Source organism: Somniosus microcephalus, chromosome 13, assembly GCF_052327205.1.
Source record: "Somniosus microcephalus isolate GS21.2 chromosome 13, FLI_Smic_1.0, whole genome shotgun sequence".
Classification (NCBI taxonomy): Eukaryota; Metazoa; Chordata; class Chondrichthyes; order Squaliformes; family Somniosidae; genus Somniosus; species Somniosus microcephalus.
Genome location: NC_140999.1, coordinates 175,829,708 through 175,849,586, shown reverse-complemented (window position 1 = coordinate 175,849,586; position 19,879 = coordinate 175,829,708). Strand labels below are relative to the sequence as shown.

The window sequence follows — 19,879 nt, the reverse complement described above, 5'->3', positions numbered from 1 at the left end:
TGATTATACTGTGGCAGATGTGAAGCCGAAGCAGTGCGAGATCGCCTCCTGGTGGCGGTTTCACTCCTCTTACCTAAATCGCGACTTAAGTGACAAGTCGAAACCACTTCACATCTATGCAAAATATATGAGGTATAAACTAGTCGAGAAGAAGTCATTAAAAATATAAATAACTTCAAGTAACATAAATGCATTAAAAAAGTATCTGAAGATTAGAAAAACTGATCAACCCCTAAAAACATGAGAAACATAGAAAAAAATTAAAGTACAAAATAGGGGAAAAATATTTCAGAATGCTTGTCTGCTACACTCTTGTCTGTAAGAAAACGCCCCCATCACTGGAGCATCTCTGTGTCGCTGAGTTTTAACATCTATTAAATCAACCACTAGAGGGCACAACACAACACAGCAACACATCATTCGGACAACTCTAATTTGATGCTGGAATGTCAAGAGTCACAGGGCAGCATTTTCATTGGGCCATGGAGGCGGGATTGGAGGCGTGTGGGGGGTTAAAATCTCGGAATCGGGGGGGGGGGGGCACGAATCCATCCCGCCCCCAACCCGCCTCCATGCCAGTTTCAAAGGAGGCGGATACCCGACATGTGCTGGGAGCCGCCTCCCCGAGGCGGGAAGGGGATTAGTGCCAATTAACTGCCTGTTAACAGGTAGTTAACAGGCAGTTTTTAGCCTAATCCCTATTTTTATTGCTGAAGTGTAGGATTCCCGACGGCTCCAAACCACGTCAAGTTAGCGAGGCGGGCCGTCGGGCTGAAGGGCTTGGAGTGTTCGAGATGTCCGGTATTCAGGTGAGTAATGGGTGCATGAGTGCAGAGGTAAATGACGTCATAAAACTCACTACGCACTTGGTTCGAATATAAAGCAAGGCTTTAATCAACTTGTTTCATAACATGGAGATCTGGTTATCTTTCACTAGTTCCTGTTTACAAAATGTCCTGGGCAAGCTGGGCCCACGCCCGAGTATTTATACTCCTTGGATGGCGCCACCAGCTGGCTGTCCAGTGTTATTTCATGAGTCTTTCTTCATGGATCATAAGATTCATAACAGTAAGTGTGTTTGGTGTGTGTAAATTGTTTAAAGAAGTTTTACTTACATTTACTTACCTTTACAGCCTTCCTTCCTTCAGGTCTCGGGAGTCCCTCATCTCACCCGCACAGAAAGCAGAATGGCCGTGAGCTGTCAAAAGTTGCAGCATTCAGCTTTCTGTTCTGGAGAGATCTCTAAATCATCCTGAGAAGAAGGAATTAACTTAGAATACAGATTGTCAGTGTTTGACAGCTTCAAACAGCTGTCAAACGCTGATATTTCATCTGTCAAAAGCTTTTGACAGATGAAATGTCAATTTGTGACATCACCTGTTGCCGGGTGGCCCTTAATTGGCCTGCTGAGCCCACTGGGCGGGCTCAACAAGGTCGGTCAAGTGAAAATCGCGTGGGTTGGCCACAACTCGATGGAGGCAGGACTACAACCCCGAAAGTTGTAGTCCTGCCTCCTACACGCCTCCTCAATCAAAATCCAGCCCATAGAGTCATAACGGCACAGAAGGAGGCCATTGGGCCCATCGAGTCCGTGCCTGCTCTCTGTGGAGCAATCCAGTCAGTCCCATTCCCCCGCTCTATCCCCGTAGCCCTGCAAGTTTATTTCTCTCAAGTGCCTATCCAGCCTCCCCTTGAAAACATTGAGTGTCTCCGCTTCCATCGGCAGCGAGTTCCAGGTCCTCACCACTCGCTGCGTAAAAAAGATTTTCCTCACATCCCCCCTGTATCTCTTGCCCAAAACCTTAAATCTGTGTCCCCTAGTCCTTGTACCATCAACTAGTGGGAACAGCCTTTCCCCGTCTAGCCTATCCAAACCAGTCATAATCTTGTACACCTCTATCAAATCACCCCTCAACCTCCTTTGCTCTAATGAAAACAAATCCAGCTTCTCAAAGTGTTGGAGATTTTCTGATAAAGATGGGATTCTGTGCCCCTTCCTCAATGAAGTCTGGTACAATACTCCACTTGAAAAAGAAAAAGAAAAAAAAACTTTGTACTTACAGTGAAATCAGAAGGGTAACCACCAACATAAAACACGACATCTTCAGGGTTCAGATTCAGCAGGGTGTCATCACCTTTAGCAATCCCGTCTCCCCTGGTTTCAGTGACCGTGTCTTTTTCAACACTGTACGAGATTCGTCCATATTGCAGTACCCTGCAGAGGGAGAACAGTGTTTAAGAGGACATTTAATTTGGGATTTGACTGCATGTTCTGCCAGCCTCCAGAGTGTGGGAATCATCGCATTTAGGACCCTGTCCTTTCTGTATTAATTATATCGGCTTTACATTTTGAATTATCTTAAAAATGGCTTAAATGATATCGTCACTTTAGTGGGGGGGGGAGGGGGAACATAAATTTGTTACGACAGACAGGAAATGAACGTCACCGCGATCAGCAGATGTACACTTAACGTGGTTGTATCACATTCAATGTTCCCTGTAATATTTTCTTTGGGTGCGTGGGCCCTTTAACTGGCTGCGCGGCCCATTCAATGTGTCGCGCATGCGCGGTTATTTACCTTGAAAAGTCTGCGAGCGGCCTGCGCGGGACCTCCAGAGCGCCACGCGGCCGTGCAGCTTAACGGGAACATTCCCATTCCTCTGGCCGCAATTTTAACACAGGCACTGGACCTTTTTTTTTTTTAAAGCCCTTCACTAAATTAGGAGAATTATATGAACACATTAATTGTTCCTCCGCTGATATTGCCAACAGTGATTTCCAGGCTTATTTTTTGTGATGAAGAAGGCAGAGAAACAGGTGCTGTACCTTTCTAGTTTGACCGTGTCAAATCTATCGCTGCTGATTTCAGTATCGGTTTGAAGAGTGGCCTCCTCACTGCCCAGTTTGTAAACCCACACCAGCTTGTTATTTTTCATAGCAACACCCATGTAATCCCCATAGGGCTGCAAAGAAAGAAGGCTTGTTAAAACTTTCAAATACAATCGTCAAAACAGTGGGGGAAAAAACAGAAGGTTTTCATTCTTACATTCTGCCCGCCGAGGTACAGGACAAACTGATTGGAGGAATCGGCAGCTTGTCTTCTCTTCCGATTCCCTTTTTCCCTTTGAATATAGAATGAGAGAGAGGTGTACGCCTTTAAGTCATCTGGGTTGCTGGGTGACCTCACCTGCACACCTGAAGTGCCATTGAATTTCATTGGCACTTTTACCTAAGGAGGAGAATTGGTTGGAAGATTACAATAATGGCGGTCTGTGCGTGTACCCCTTTCCTCTTCATTTTCCACAATGTGTTATACACTTAAAGGAATCCAGTATGTTGGGCAATACTGTGAAAAGCATGCTGTGGTGTCAATGTCACCACCCCAAAAGCTCACAAAATCCTGGATCCTCCTCTGCCAATTCTTCTTTGTAGTCCCTTTCCATGGCATTGCCCTCACACGGTTCCATTCCTTCCCAATGTAACCGCCGCATCTCCTGCAATGTCCCGCCTCCTGCGCCCACAAGGCTACCCCTGCTGTGCCCTTTGCTTCCATCCTTCACCTAGTCCTATTACTCATTTATTTGCCGCCACCTCATGACACGATCCATAAGTGTAGGGTCAGCTTCCATACATGTTGGGACGGTAGCCGACCTTCGCCTCTCTATTACCACTCGCGATTCGACGGCTGTTGCTCTGCTGTCTGACTGCTTGCCTGACATCAAACAGTGAGGAGGATAGTGATAGACTTCAAGAGGACATAGACAGGCTGGTGGAATGGGCGGACATGTGGCAAATGAAATTTAACGCAGCAAAGTGCGAAGTGATACATTTTGGTAGAAAGAATGAAGAGAGGACATGTAAACTAAAGGGTACAATCCTAAAGGGGGTGCATGAACAGAGAAACCTAGGAGCATATGTGCACAAATCGTTGCAGGTGGCAGGGCAGGTTGAGAAAGCAGTTAAAAAAGCTTATATGATCCTGGGCTTCATAAATAGAGGTATAGAGTACAAAAGTGTGGAAATTATGATAAACCAGTATAAAACACTGGGCCGACCTCAACTGGAGTATTGTGTCCAATTCTGGGCACCGCACTTTAGGAAGGATGTGAAGGCCTTAGAGAGGGTGCAGAAAAGATTTACAAGAATGATTCCAGGGATGAGGGATTTCAGTTACGTGGATAGACTGGAGAAGCTGGGGATGTTCTCCTTAGAGCAGAGAAGATTGAGAGGAGATTTGATAGAGGTGTTCAAAATCATGAGGGGTCTGGACAGAGTAGATAGAGAGAAACTGTTCCCATTGGTGGAAGGGTCAAGAACCAGAGGAGACAGATTTCAGGTGATTGGCAGAAGAAACAAAGGCGACATGAGGGAAAACCTTTTTACACAGCGAGTGGTTAGGATCTGGAATACACTGCCTGAAAGGGTGGTGGAGGCAGACTCAATCACGGCTTTCAAAAGGGAGTTGAATAAGTACCTGAAAGAAAAAAATTGCAGGGCTACGGGGAAAGGGCGGGGGACTGGGACTAACTGAGGTGCTCTTGCAGAGAGCCGACATGGGCTCGATGGGCCGAATGGTCTTGTTCTGTGCTGTAACCATTCTATGATTCTGTGGATGAGGCAATGTCTTTGCTTCCCAGCAGCAGTCACTATATACCAGTCTAATAGTGGCAGGACCAAAGCCACCCTGTTTGGTTACATCTGTAATCCTGGTACCTTAGCATCATTTTCCTGGGTTTATAAGCACCCATATTATTCATACATTTATTTTTTTTTTTTAAATATTTATTTCATCGGACAACCCTGTGTGATATAGTTTACTGCTGCTAACAGATTGTGTCACTGCAGGACAGCTAGAAGATTCAAGCTTGGTGTGCTCCTTATGAGCTGCAAAATTAAAATTCAACTTCAAACCTTGGTGACCTACTAAACCAGTATCGAACCTTGGTTAGACCACACTGTACTGCGTGCAGTTCTGGTCGCCATATTATACAAAGGATATAGAGGCACTGGAGAGAGTACAGAGAAGATTTACAAGGATGATACCAGAAATGCGAGGGTATACATATCCGGAAAGGAGGAACAGGCTGGGTCTCTTTACGCTTGAAAAAAGACTGAGGGGTGACCTAATAGAGGTCTTTAAAATTATGAGAGGTTCTGATAGATTGGATAGAGGGAGAATGTTTCCACTTGTGGGGAAGAGCATGACTAGAGGCCATCAATATAAGATAGTCACCAAGAAATCCAAAAGGGAATTCAGAAGAAACTTCTTTACCCAGAGAGGGGTGAGAATGTGGAACTCGCTACCACAGGGAGTGGTTGAAGCGAATAGTATAGATGCATTTAAGGGGAGGCTAGATAAGCATATGAGGGAGAAGGGAATAGAGGGTTACGCTGATAGAGTTAGATGAGGAAAGACGGGAGGAGGCTCGAGTGGAGCATAAACACCGGCATGGACTGGTTGGGGCTCCTATGAAATTACCTGCATTTTCCAACTGCTCTTACTGTACTATTGAAAACATGGTGTACAATGTTCTGTATAAGTAACTGGAGAATGGGGCAGTACAAAGGCATCCAGAGGAATGCTTAATGGCATGACAAATTTTTCGAGCTGAGCTATGCAAAGGGCAAAGTGATTTATTGCGGGAAGTGAAACCAGTCTTTGCAACACCTCCGGGCTGTTTTAATGCAAAATTACAGCATTTGGGCTCCGCATTCGGTCAGTGTAGAAGTGCGCAGGGTTTTATTACAGGATGTTACGCTGCAACAAATCACCTGTTCAACTATGCGTTGTCTATACAAGTTCAATATGGTAAATGAATATCAGTGTATCACAGTACTTTCTAATATGCATATATCATTTTTGTACTGTATACTATTACGTAATGGCCATGACTCAACCTAAAATGCACATTCAAGAATTTCAGCCTTTACAGAAATTCTAACCCGTAATCCAAAACAGTTTGACCATTTTGTTATGTGTTCCAGAATGTTACAAACAAGTGATTAGAGACAAAAATATTGTGCATTGTTGAAACACAACAAGGAAACCATGACACGAGAGAGCAACTGCTACAGTTAAAAAAAACCCAGATAAACGCTTACCTTATTAGCAGCATTTCTGGCCTGTGAGATTAGCTCGCGAATGCGATCAATACTGGCAGAAATATTTGAAGTCTGGTTCCTGACTTCCAGCTTGTTTAGTTTATCCAGGAGTAGCGGGATGGTTTCATTCAGAGCCGCCACTGTTGCAGTGATACAAGCAAAAACAAAAGCTTTTGAATCAAAAAATCAACCCCATTTTAAAATAAACCGTGAGTGGTTAAGAATAAAAGAAATAGGAGCAGGTGTAGGCCATACGGCCCCTCGAGCCTGCTCCGCCATTCAATAAGATCACGGCTGATCAGCGACCCCAACTCCACTTTCCTGCCCGATCTCCATATCCCTTGATTCCCCTAGAGTCCAAAAATCTATCGATCTCAGCCTTGAATATACTCAAAGACTCAGCATTCACAGCCCTCTGGGGCAGAGAATTCCAAAGATTCACAACCCTCCGAGTGAAGAAATTCCTCATCTCGGTCTTAAATGGCCGACCCCTTATCCTGAGACTATGCCCCCTAGTTCTAGACTCTCCAGCCAGGGGAAACAACCTCTCAGCATCTACCCTGTCAATCCCCTTCAGAATCTTGTATGTTTCAATGAGATTACCTCTCATTCTTCTAAATTCCAGAGAGTATCGGCCCATTCTACACAATCTCTCATCATAGGACAGCCCTCTCATCCCAGGAATCAATCTAGTGAACCTTCATTGCACCGCCTCCAAGGCAAGTATATCCTTCCTTAGATAAGGAGACCAGAACTGTGCACAGTACTCCAGGTGTGGTCTCACCAAGGCCCTGTACAATTGTAGCAAGACTTCCTTACTCTTATACTCCAACCCCCTTGCAATAAAGGCCAATATGCCATTTGCCTTCCTTATTGCTTACTGTACCTGCATGCTAGCTTTCTGTGTTTCTTGCATGAGGACACCCAAATCTCTCTCAACACCAACATTTGAAAGTTTCTCACCATTTAAAAAATATTGTTTTTCTATTCTTCCTACCAAAGTGAATAACCTCACATTTCCCTACATTATACTCCATCTGCCGCCTTACTGCCCACTCACTCAGTCTATCTATATCCCTTTGCAGACTCTTTGTGTTCTCCTCACAGCTTACTGTCCCACCTAGCTTTGTATCATCAGCAAACTTGGATACATTACACTTGGTCCCTTCATCTCGGTCATTAATATAGATTGTAAGTAACTGAGGCCCCAACACTGATCCTTGCGGCACCCCACTAGTTACAACCTGCCAACCTGATAAAGATCTGTTTATCCCTACTCTCTGTTTTCTGCCTGTTAACCAATCCTCTATCCATGCCACTATATTACCTCCAACCGCATGAGCCCTAATCTTGTGTAATAACCTTTTATGTGGCACCTTATCGAATGCCTTTTGGAAATCCAAATATACTATATCCACTGGTTCCCCTTTATCTACCCTGCTAGTTACAGCCTCAAAAAACTCTAATAAATTTGTCAAACACGATTTCCCTTTCATAAAACCATGTTGACTCTGCCTAACCATGTTATGATTTTCTAAGTGACTTGATACCACTTCCTTAACAATGGATTCCAGTATTTTCCTGACGACTGATGTCAGGCTAACTGGCCTGTAGGTCCCTGTTTTCTCTCTCCCTCCTTTCTTGAATAGCGGTGTTACATTTGCTACCTTCCAATCCGCTGGGACCGTTATAGAATCTAGGGAATTTTGGAAGATCAAAACCAATGTATCCACTATCTCTTCAGCCACCTCTTTTAGAATCCTAGGAGGTAGGCCATCAGGTCCAGGGGATTTGTCAGCTTTTAGTCCCATTAGTTTCTCTAGTAACTTTTCTCCACTTATATTAATTACGTTAAGTTCCTCACCCTCATTAGGCCCTTGGTTCCCCACCATTTTTGGTATGCTTTTTGTGTCTTCTACTGTGAAGACAGATACACAATATTTGTTTAACGTTTCTGCCATTTCCTTATTCCCCATAATAATTTCTCCTGTCTCAGCCTCTAAGGGACCAATGTTTACTTTTGCTACTCTTTTCCTTTTTACATACTTGTAGAAGCTCTTGCAATCTGTTTTTATAGTTCTTGCTAGTTTTCTCTCATATTCTATTTTTTCCCTTTCTATCAATTTTTTGGCCATCCTTTGCTGGTTAATTAGTCACAAGTAATCCTCTGCCTGGGATTCAGGATCGCTTTTAACACTGTTATTAGGGCTGATGTTCCTGACCTTTCCTCTCCGAGAATGCCTAGTCCTCAGGTTCAAAGGTCAGGGAGAAAAAAATGTTGCCCTGGGATTTCCTGGGTTACCCGAGAAGCAGAGCAAATAATAGGCAGGGACCCAGAATTAGAATAAAACACTTAAGAGAATTGGTTTCCTAGCGGTGCCACTTCAAGCTCTGCAATAGGACGATACTGCCCAGTCCTTGCACCAGGAATTATCCTTTACTTCTCGCTACTGCAGCAGGAGAAAAAATGGTTGCCACTTACCAGACTTATTTGCTTCTTGGAGAGTTTTGTTAAAATGCTCACTGTCGGAAGGTACCCCCCCGTATTTCTCTTGCCATTGGTCTAGGTTCCTTTTCATAGACACCAGGGTGTTCTGCACATTCACAGCTGTGCCATTGGCAGCAGCAGCTACGTGCTTTGCACTCGCAATACTATCAGCTATATCGCCTGCAAGAAAAACAGAGCTCACACTGAGACGGCATGTACAAGATCACAGATCGAACAGCAAGGTACCTCTAAAAGCAAACAAAGGGGGCCTTGGGTCAAATTCACTCAGCACTCCCCACTCCATTCATAACTCCATCTGTTGAGGCTGTTGCTACTCACTAAAGTCTGATGTAGTTTTGACACTGAAGCATCCTAAATGTGGAATCAATTGCAAATTTGAGACTTAATAACAACAACTTGTATTTATAAAGCGCCTTTAATGTAGTAAAACGCCCCAAGGCGCTTCACAGGAGCGTTATCAAACATTTGACACCGAGCCACATAAGGAGATATTAGGGCAGGTGAGGTAGGTTTTAAGGAGCTTCTTACAGGAGGAAAGAGAGGTAGAGAGGCGGAGAGGTTTAGGGAGGGAATTGCAGAGCTTAGGGCCTTGGCAGCTGAAAGCACTGCCTCCAATGGTAGAGCAGTTAAAATCAGGAACAGGCAAGAGGCCAGAATTGGAAGAACGCAGAAAACTGATCTCGTTATGCTACCATAGATTGAGTATTAGGTATCCAAATATCTTTGCTAATTGGATAAAGGTTGATCTATAGAAGGGGACATTTTGAGACTCCTTAATTACTAGAGTGTAGCAGTGTAAACAACTAAAGGATCTTTTATGTAGGTCTTCTATTTAAGATTCCAGGTACAATTAGTTCTACAAGTCTGCGGTACCCAGATTTAACAGCATAAATTGGGAGTTGGCTCCTTGTTGTCAAGGCTCCTGGAATCCAAGTTAAAAGAGCAACTTAATGGGCCGGATTTTCCCAACCCCACGGGTGCGTATGCGTCCTTAGGGGCCGCGCAAGTTCCAGTTTCAGGCATGCGAAGCAACCCGGCACTTGTGATCTGTCAAGAATTCTCTTGGCAGGTCATCCACCTGCCCGGGGAAAGTGCCTCTGCGGGCGGAGAGTTGCTCTTTCTGCACAACTTCCGCCCGCTGAACGACTGCCAAATTCTTACACCTGGTAAAAGGCCTGCTTTTAACAGCATAAGAGTTTAAAATAACATTAAAATATTTTTTTCCAATCATTTAAACATTAAAAAACCTGTGCAATAAGGCAAGGTTTTTCTTTAGCCCCTTTAAAACATTTAAATTTATTTTTCAAAAAATTTAATTTTTGTTAAAATATTTAATTAAATGGCATTTTAATTAATTTTATATATGGAATGTTTTTTCTTTATTTATTTCAGTGTGTTGGTGCATTTTTGCAGACATCCCCAGCCATACATTTGACAGTTCTGTGCATACGGAACTGTCAAAAGTATGAAGGGGGATTCCCTTCTTCCATTAGTTCCCCATGGCCCACGTGATCTCAGGGGTGTTTGCGGACCGCCTGCGCCCCTGGGATACCTGGGCCTCTGCGCCTTTCGAAGAGGAGAGGCCCAGGATCGGAAGCCTCGGGACCTACGGAGCCAGCAGGTAAGTTCGTAGATTCTTTTCCGATCGGAGGCATACTCCGATCAGAAATTCAGGGCTATTGGTTGCTCAACGTTATTGGGCTGGATATTCCGACCCCCCCACGGGTGTGTACGAGGTGTGTACGCGCCCGCAGGAGCCTCGCAAGTGCCGGTTTCAGGCATGCGAAGCGCATGAGCTAAAACCCAGCACTTCCGATCTGTCAAGAATCCACTTGACAGATCCTCCACCTGCCCTGGAGAAGGGTCTCCGCGGGGGGAAGAGTTCCACTTTCTGCACAACCTCCACCCGCTGAAAACCTTGAAAAAATCTTAGGCCTGGTAAAAGCCTGCGTAAGGCCTGCTTTTACCAGTATAAGAGTTGAACAAAGTAAAAAAATATTTTTTTTCCCCCACTCATTTATAATTTAAAAAAATACTTTAAAAAAAAAGGTAAGTTTATTTTTAGCCCTGTAAAAAACTTTAATTATTTTTTCAAAAAATAATTTTGTTTAAAATATTTAATTTAATGTAATTTGAACTAATTTTAAATATGTGATTTAAAAAAAAATTATTTAATGTTTAACTTTTTTAAGTGATCCCCATTCATATTTTTGACAGATCCGTGCGGAGAGACCTGTCAAAAGTGTGAAGGGGGATTCCCTTCTTTGATTGGTTCCCCTTGGCCCACATGATCCCAGGGACGCTTGTGAACCGCCTGCGCCCCTGGGATACCCGGGCCTCTGTGCGCGCGGACCCGGTGAGGCCCAGGATCAGAAGTCTCGGGACCTACGGAACCAGTAGGTAAGTGCGTAGATTTTTTTCCGAGTGGAGGCAACCGCCTCTAGGAAGCCTCCGATTGGAAAAATCCAGCCCATTGTTTCTTTCAAGTGTGAATCTGTTATTCTAATGCCAGTCAGAAACAGTGCATTCAAGGGAGGTGTAGAGGAAATGGTTAAATAGTTACAACTACAAGGCTGGTGTTCTTTAATTATTGCATTCGCCTCTGACAAAAACCCGCATCTGAATAATGACAAACCTCTATTAATGCCTTTCAGCATATTCTGAACAGACATCAGCTGACTGAGGAGTTGGTTCTTCTTGGCTTTCGCATCATTCAGTCGTTTCTTTGACTCTTTCAGCGCCGGCTTCAGTTCTGTCACAAGATAACAAAGACATTTTGATTGCGCACTTCAGCATCAAAGAGCTTCCACCAGACCAGAGGACCGAATCATCACCTACCATCTTCGGATTTCTTCTGAGCATTTTTAACCTCTTTCCCAAGCAGGGTGGCGGATGCCTTCAAATCAGCAGCTTGACTAGACAGATCTTCATCCATGACTTGCTGAAATACAAGTTTGCAAAAATATATTTAAATGGAAACGGTTAACCCTTCGCCGTCTGTCAGAAACAGTAAGGGGAGAACACAGTGGAAAATACAGTTGTGCATGTTGGAAGCACTGGCAGATCTCCCATGGCGTTGCTCACTGTGCATTGGAGGACGTGCTGTTCTATAACAGTTGAATTGTCAACAAAAAGTGTGATGGGAAAATATTACAGAAACTCAACGCGGCACTTGCAGGTAGTGCGTGCTATATGCAGCATTTTTATATATTCTGTTAATCGATTGTCCGTGGCCTTTCACTTGGGTAGTCAAAATGATAGGTCATCTTCAGGTGAAGTGGAGATATTTGGACCAGGGTGACAAGAGGTTATTTAATCCCGGTTTTAAAGTCAATGATGCTGTCCTTATTTTTATATTTCCATTATAAATTGCCACGGCTACATTTATAATAGGAATGGCCACTGTAAACTTGTCATGTTGCCATCACAACCAACTGGTGGTGGTGGAGGAGGGGGAGGGTGTAATTAGAGCCTCGCACATTAGGTGAGACTCCCACACTGAGGTAATGCTGGGGAGGGGGATTTGCACCGGCCAACAGCAGCACGGAGTGTTATTTGAACAGTTCCTGGGCCGGTTTGGGTGCAGCCTCCAGTGGTTCCTTTAAAAATCGCTGGATAGGCCGCTCACCGCCTGCTATAAAAGGTGCGGAGTGCGCACGGTGCATGTCCGCCCATTTGTACCCCGAGATTACAATTGGAGTCCTATGTATGTCATAGAGCCCTGATTTGCATATTATAAGTGGCCTTCCGCCTGCAACAGGCGGGCGCAACGGCCGCCCTCCCTCAGGACCCTACCCAAGATGGCGGCGGCCGGAGCAGCAGCATAAATGGGTAATGACCCAACGCCATCTTTGGGCCACAGCCACCCCATTTTGCGCCAGGTGGAGGGAGTTAAAATGGGAGCTATGGTTCTTTCATCATAAAAAGCTCATGCCCACTTGAAACTAGGATGAAATGATCCAAATGTATTTAACTTAGAGCTCTCAGAGTCGCCAGATACAGGAAACTTTTACCCCATTGGTTTGAGCTAGAATGGAACCCAGGTCCCACAGGTAAAAAGGAGAACATGCCAATCCTCCACCTAATCCGAAACCCTCCATTTCACCTCTAAAGCCTTCATAGCTGCGTCATTGGCCTCCTTTGCTGCAGTCCTGGCTCTCTCCACCGCCTCAATAATACCGGCATATGCATTGGAAGCATCCACTGCTCGACGGATGAATCCATCTTGGTTCGTATCTTCAATCGCCCTGTCAACAACCACAAGAGGAGATTTATCTGGGTACTATTAGATGTCTGTTAGCTCTCTAAATATGGAACAATCCACACCGCTGGCAGCATCATTTATAGTGTGTGGGTTTCGGTGTTCCAAAAACAAACCGTCGTTAAACAGAAATTTAAGTTAGGAAATGTGAAAAATACACAAGCATTTTCGTTCATTCAAGCATACAGGTACCGATGATGTAAACTACAGAGTTTTTTTCAGTGCGCGGTACATTAAAACATGTTTGCGGGGCTGCATACCGCACAGTATTTGAGCACTTGCGAGCGGCCTGCACGGTACAGGAAACTCTCTTTTAACCGGCACCTAAATAACCGGAAATCTCTGTTAACCGGCAAAATTCAGGAGTAGGTTCAGGTAAGTTTTACTTCACATTAGTGGCAGTTCCTGGATCTGTGGCTGTGTAACTGGGGTTCGTGCGCTTGTTGCTAAGCAATAGGGACACTTGGTCTGTGGCCAGAGTTCCTGCACATGTTGCTAAGCAACAGGGAAGCCTGGATTTGTTGCTGTGTACGGAGCTCTCGTACCTTTTAACTATACCTCTCTGTAATCTGGACTTTTTGATAAACCGGCACCACGCCGGTCCCGTTGGTGCCGGATAATAAAGAGTTTCCTGTACCTTCAAGATTGCCGCGCGCAGCTTAGAGGGAATAACAGCCATATCTCCACCCCTTCCCCCCCAGAGCTTATTAATATACATCATGGACTTCATCTTTTGAGAAGATGGAATCTTCTGGGATCAGTACAGACTGGTATTTGGGAAACCATGGCGTAGCTTTACAACATACCGCCCGGGTGCAGAACAGGCGTTGCGGATTGCCCAAATTGAAAATCGGGCAGTCTCTATAATGGGCGGCTGATCTGCAATGCCAGTTTTAAGTCCCAGGTGGCAAGTTGAGGTTCTACCCTCATAAGTAGATCGACCTATAGATCGATGAGGCAGAATAGAAAACAGCCTCTGCACAGAGCAGGCAAAATGACTTTGCATTTTATTGACCTAACCCAAAGCCATGGACTGGACACAGACACCGATATAGACTTCCATTTACTTCTAACTGGGTTTACCTGGACAGATTCTTAGCAAGCTCATCCAGGAACTGTGCGTGCTCCTCAGCACGCTCAATAATTGGAATTTTGGCGCTTGCCGGTGAGAATTTTTTCACTTTTTCCATGAGGGGCATCCTGGCTCCATCCAACATTGCGGCCAATCGCTCATATTCCTAGTTACCAAGAAAGCAAAAATAAATACTATTACTTTTAAAGCACGCCTAATTTTAATGTTCAACCTAAAAGAAATCAATAGTGCCAATTTGGCTCCGCTGATGGCCCTCTTATCTCTGAGTCAGAAAGTTGAGAGTTCAAGCCCCACTTCTGGAATTGAGTACGTAATCTAGGCGGAGTACTGCACTGTCAGAGGTGTTGCCCTTCAGACGAGGCACCTGCCTGTTGCTGATAGTTCCGATGGATGTAAAAATCCTACGGCACGATTCAGGGAGGACCGGAGATACCAACATTCCTCCCTCAACTAACAACACTAAAACCGGATTAACTGGTCAGTCAACTCATTTGCCGTTTGTGGGACCTTACTGTGTACAGATTGGCTATTGCGTTTACTCACACAACAGTGACTGTACTTCGGAAAGTAATTCAGTGGGTGGGAAGCACTTTGGAATACAGCGTGAGTTATTATTAGGCGCAATATAAAGACTAATGCGAATAGGATTACTTCGAATAGTTAAAACTGAGCTAATCCTCATGGAAATATTTAAGGGTATAAAGTGTTTCTTTGCTGCAGACAGCAGTGATAATTCCGCAATCCTGTGCTCCCACTGGGAGTCGTGCTCACAGAGAGCGTGGGTCAGAGAATCGGGGCCATGTTGTATCCTTATCTTTGATTTGTGAGTTGGAAGTGCAGGATTGTGGAATCACTCTTGGAAGTTATCAGAAGTTCAACTGAGTCGCTGTTAGCTCAATTGGTAACTGCAGTGTACAGCGTAGAGCTGAACAGTGCAGATCAGGACTGTCCTAGGTTCAGACCCTGGTTTACGCAGGGTAACAGGATCTCAGCTGGAGTGTGTGTGGTGGCACTACAACTGACTTCGGCTTCCCTAGGATAGAGAGGTTCGAAGAAAACGTTCAGCCAGAGATCCTGCTCCTGATTGCTTTCCGGTAACCCATGTGTGATGAGACAATCAAGTATCTGCCGTGATATTCTGCATGGTCAGAACACCCTGTTGCCGCTCATTGTCTACATCCATATATAATGACTGCCTAGTTGGGTGAGGTACGAGAAAGCACCAGCAGCCACGTACATGAAACTCTCGATTTACCGGCACCTAAATAACTGGCAATCCCGGTTAACCGGCAAAATTCAGGAGTAGGTTCAGGTAAGTTTTACTTCATATTAGTGGCCGTTCCTCGATCTGTGGCTGTGCAATCGGGGTTCCTGCACATGTTGCTAAGCAACAGGGACGCTTGGTCTGTGGCTGGAGTTCCTGCACATGTTGCTAAGCAACAGGGAAGCCTTGATTTGTTGCTGTGTACGGGGCTCTCGTACCTTTTAAACTATACCTCTCTGTAATCCGGACTTTTTGATAAACCGGCACCACGCTGGTCCTGTCGGTGCCGGATAAAAAAGAGTTTCCTGTAGCTGTATCTCAACATTTCAAAAAGGGAAGAAAATTAGTGGATGATAAGGTTGACTAAATAATGCGTGATAAAATAAAAACAAATCAATCTGGTATGCAATGCAGGAAATTGAGGCGCATTCTGCTTGCATGGTGCACATCTTAGTTCTCTGGTGCCGCAGACCAACCATGATTGAGTCATCTAAAATGAACTCTGGACTCGTAATTATTGCAAGTTCAGTCTCACTTACCTCCTTTGCATTGTCCAACATCCGGAGGAGGTCTGAAACCTGTACCAAGGCATCGCCTGCCATCTTCAACACTTCCATTACTCGCTTGTGCTTGTTCTCCAATTCTTCAACTTGTTGCTACGGTAAATTGAAGTACAAAATGGATTCCAGTTGCTAATCAAAGCAGCATTCTTTAGAAGTAGTAAACAGAATGCAGTCGCCCTCCACTACAACGCACGTGGGTTATATCATGACTTAAAATCCTAATATTACATTGGAGGAACCATCTCTGACACTCCCCTGTTAGAAAATACTTTGTATGCCTTACAAGGGCTGTTACTGGTTGATAATGAAAGAAATTCTAGCTCTTAATACACAGGTCAAAGAAATAAAATGTGCCATTTACTGGAAAATGTGGAGCATTTAGCAATTAATCCCTCTCAAAGTGCAACTAGGCCAAATGAGCCTAAAAATCTGTTGGAGAATAATGCATAAATGAATGCATAAAATCTTACCTTGCTCTCTGCCAGTAAAAGCTCGTTGATTTTGTTCTTTTCATTAGCTTGCCCAGTTTTATTAACTGCTTCATTAAGGGCATCCCTAAGGTCCATCATTTCAGAATTATGCTTCACCAGCTTATCGCTGATGGTGTCAACAAAATCCTTAATATCTTGTAACGGTTTCTCCAGCTGCTCTTTGACATGTTCAAGTACTAAAAGAGCAAGTAGAAAGAGGTTTAAAAACTAATCAGGCCCATTACTTCCACAGATCAATTACAATCTACTCTTATTATGGACCCAACTCCATTTTTTTCCAAAAACGTTTCTCCTCACTATCTTGAAAGGTGACTCGTGCTGGTATACAGTTTGACAATTTGGGAGACTCTTGGGGGGAGGGAAAATTCAGTTGCTTTGTGCCTCCTGTTGGCGCCCTAAGAGGGCGCTAATGGGGCACAAAGGAACTAGCGCCCGGGTGTGGCGATGTTTGCGCTGCTCGCGAAATTGACCAGACATTTTGCAGCGCCGCTAAACACTACTGCCACGATCTCCTGCGCCCGCGGATTGTGACGTCAGTTGAGCGTGTAGCGCCCCGGACTGGATATTGAGTGGCACCCCCTGCGTTTCCGCCTGCCACTAGCAACGACAGGTTGAGGGGAACATTTTGCAGTTGGGAAGGGACTGCAGGAGCGCTATTTAAAGGCGACCGCTTCCTGCCTTTTTTTGTCGATGACATTTTTGAACTACACATTCTGAGAGAGAGACAGACTTCTGGAGAGATTCAACGCTGTGTGAAGGAGTTTTGGGTACTGAGCAGCACTTTGTAGGTTCATTTTGATTTGACCTTACTTGCATCGATTTAGAAGAGACTATGGGGGCTGCACTCTGAGCTCTTTCCCTGGGCCTCTCCATTGTTCTTTCCAGCAGATTTGATGTACAGGTCTCTCCAGGCCGAGATTCAAGGCTGCAATGAGCATGGTGTGGATGGAGAGCAAGATCGACCCTCCCTTTTAAGAACTGGCCGGCGCCAGTGTGTCTGTGTTCCATTGCTGACTGACATCACATGAGCTTTGCCAGCGCTCTGAGGTAGCGCCTCATTCCTCGGCGTTAGCGCCTTAAGAGAGGTGTGTAGCGCCTGATTTAGCACTCCAATCACCTCCAGGGGCGATAGAAGCCAAGTTAGCAGTCGGAGGCGATAATTAGCGCCAGGCGCTAAACTTTGCGCCCGGCGCTAACGAATTTCTCCCCCTAGGATTATATTTCTTATATGCTTAGAATGAACTAGGGTTAAGATGGAGTGTGTGTGCGTGCATGCGTGCGTCCACTGGTATAGTGCTCTGGAGTTTGAAAGTACAGGTACAGATAATATGGCCCAATTCACTTCCCTTCCTCATGTGGTCCTTGACAGAATTACTGCTCCATGCTCCCTGTTCCTAGCTTGGGATTTTGAAAGAACTGTAATTCAGTGCCATTAATTCCCCATCTCCTGCCCTTCCAGTAAGAGAATGCAAAGGAAAGCTGTAAGGAAGCAGGGACAGCTCTTCCTTTTACTGTGGGAGAAGTAAACTTAGCACCTGACCATAGTGGCGTGATTGAAATCAAGAGTTGATCATATAACGATCATGGGCACAGACAGGCATCCTATCATTCCATAGGGCAGTGTGCTCAAGGAAGTCATTACTCAGGTCTGCAGACTGCAGCAAAATGTCAGTGAGCAACACTATTCCAAGATATGGCAAAATTTGCTATTATTTGCTGAGGAATATGACACGACAAAGAATTTCAATAATGTCCAAAGTGTTGCCTTCATCCTCCATTTTGATTTGGCACTTCCCTCCTTTTACCATCAAATCATGTGCAGCTTACCCCCGACTTTCCCATTTTAGGGGTCTGATTGGCGCTTCGTATAATAATGGAGCATCCACTGACTGAGAACAGACCAGGGTTATCTGGGCATGTGACTGTAATGATCTATAGGGTAGAAATTCCAATCGGCAGCGTTCCTGTACAAACAATTAATGCGTTCAGGCTACATTCCTGTGTGTGATATTTTACACAGACGTTAATAAACTAAAAGTAACGGGTAAACACCGGCATAAAATTGGCATGCTTAGGAATGTAGTACGAACACATTAAATATTCGTGTGTGAACTTCACTAATCGGAATTTCATAATATACGTCTGATGTACTCACGTTTCTTCGCTTCATCTTCCTCTTTCTCAGCCACATCGTGCTGACTGCTGAAATCTCGGCCTCTCATTTCTTTTAATAACTTCTCAACCTCAGCAAGTTTCTCCACAAATTCTTCAGTAGACGGCACGCTGGTGTCCAACTGCGTCTTGTTCATCTGGTCAATCAGATCTGAATAAAAAAACATTTCAAAAAGGGGAATTCAGGACCTTTTTTTCACCCCCCCAAATTAAACAGGTTGGAGGAGTCACGAGGATTCCAACACCAACCAGCCTGGAAGAGGCACCACAAGGCGAAAGTCTCTGTAGAAGCAAGAGTCCGAGCGTGATTACAGACGGTCACGCATGACAGATCAGTCAAGGCAGCCAACAAAGAGACCGTTTTAAGAAAGAAAATCAGAAAATTATGGAAGTGTGTAGCAGGGAGCTAAGAGTTCCTTTAGTCACTATGTGTAACGATGTTGGGCACTATTTTCCGATCGGAGGCTTCCTGTGTGCGGAGGCCTCCGATCTGGAAAAAATCTACGGACTTACCCGAGGGCTCCCGAGGTCCAGACACTTCCACTCCTGGGCCTCTCCAACTGGAAATGCGCAGGGCCCACGTATCCCAGAGGAGCATGCGGTTCGCAGCGTCCCTGGGATCACGTGGGCCATGGGGAGCCAATCAAAGAAGGGAATCTCCCTTCATACACTTGACAGGTAGACCTGTCAAATATATGAATGGAGATCACCCCAAAAACATAGTAAAACATGAAATAATTTTTTTTTTAAATCACATTTTTAAAATGCGTTGAAATTACAATAAATTTAATATTTTAAACAAAAATGTAATCTTTTGAAAAAAATAATTAAAGTTTTTTTACAGGGCTAAAAATAAACACCTTTTTTTTTTAAAAAGTATTTTTAAATGATAAATGAGTGAAAAAAATTTTTTTTAACCTTTTTTTCAACTCTTATGCTGGTAAAAGCTGGCCTTACACCTGCTTTTACCAGGCGTAAGATTTCTAAGGGTTTTCTGCGGGTGGCGGGTCTCCAGAAAGCGGAACTCTCTGCCCGCAGAGGCCCTTCTCCAGGGCAGCCGGAGGATCTGTCAAGACCATTCTTGACAGATCGGAAATACCGGTTTTCAGCACATGTGCTTCGCATGCCTGAAACCGGCATTTCCGATGTCCCTACGGGTGGGTACACAGCGCGTACACACCCGTAGGCATCAAATATACGGCCCATCGTAAATAAGTTTGATGAATCTCTAGTGAAATTGTGAAAATGATATAGAAATGTTACAACATATACTGAATGCAAGAAATCTTCACAAACATGTGTGAAGCTATCAGCTAAATGCAGCTACCAGAGGAATTCTTCCCCCAGGTCGGTCAGTAGCTGGAAAAGAAAGACTTGCATTTCTATAGCGCCTTTCATGGCCACCGGACGTCTCAAAGCGCTT

The 19,879-nt window shown here is 44.6% G+C and overlaps 1 protein-coding gene across 1 annotated transcript in view; it reads right to left on the bottom strand.

Annotated features, from left to right (window-relative positions):
* lama5 (laminin, alpha 5) overlaps nt 1–19,879 on the bottom strand; it is a 319,972-nt gene that overhangs the window by 37,917 nt on the left and 262,176 nt on the right. Inside the window, exons 52-63 of the mRNA XM_086005633.1 lie at nt 18,440–18,607; nt 16,264–16,460; nt 15,770–15,886; nt 13,957–14,111; nt 12,718–12,859; nt 11,451–11,553; nt 11,248–11,364; nt 8,586–8,771; nt 6,104–6,243; nt 3,048–3,230; nt 2,828–2,964; nt 2,062–2,215 (exon numbers count right to left, since the gene is read on the bottom strand). Coding sequence (XP_085861759.1) covers nt 2,062–2,215; nt 2,828–2,964; nt 3,048–3,230; nt 6,104–6,243; nt 8,586–8,771; nt 11,248–11,364; nt 11,451–11,553; nt 12,718–12,859; nt 13,957–14,111; nt 15,770–15,886; nt 16,264–16,460; nt 18,440–18,607 — 1,799 coding nt within the window. The remainder of the gene's footprint in view (nt 1–2,061; nt 2,216–2,827; nt 2,965–3,047; nt 3,231–6,103; nt 6,244–8,585; nt 8,772–11,247; nt 11,365–11,450; nt 11,554–12,717; nt 12,860–13,956; nt 14,112–15,769; nt 15,887–16,263; nt 16,461–18,439; nt 18,608–19,879) is intronic.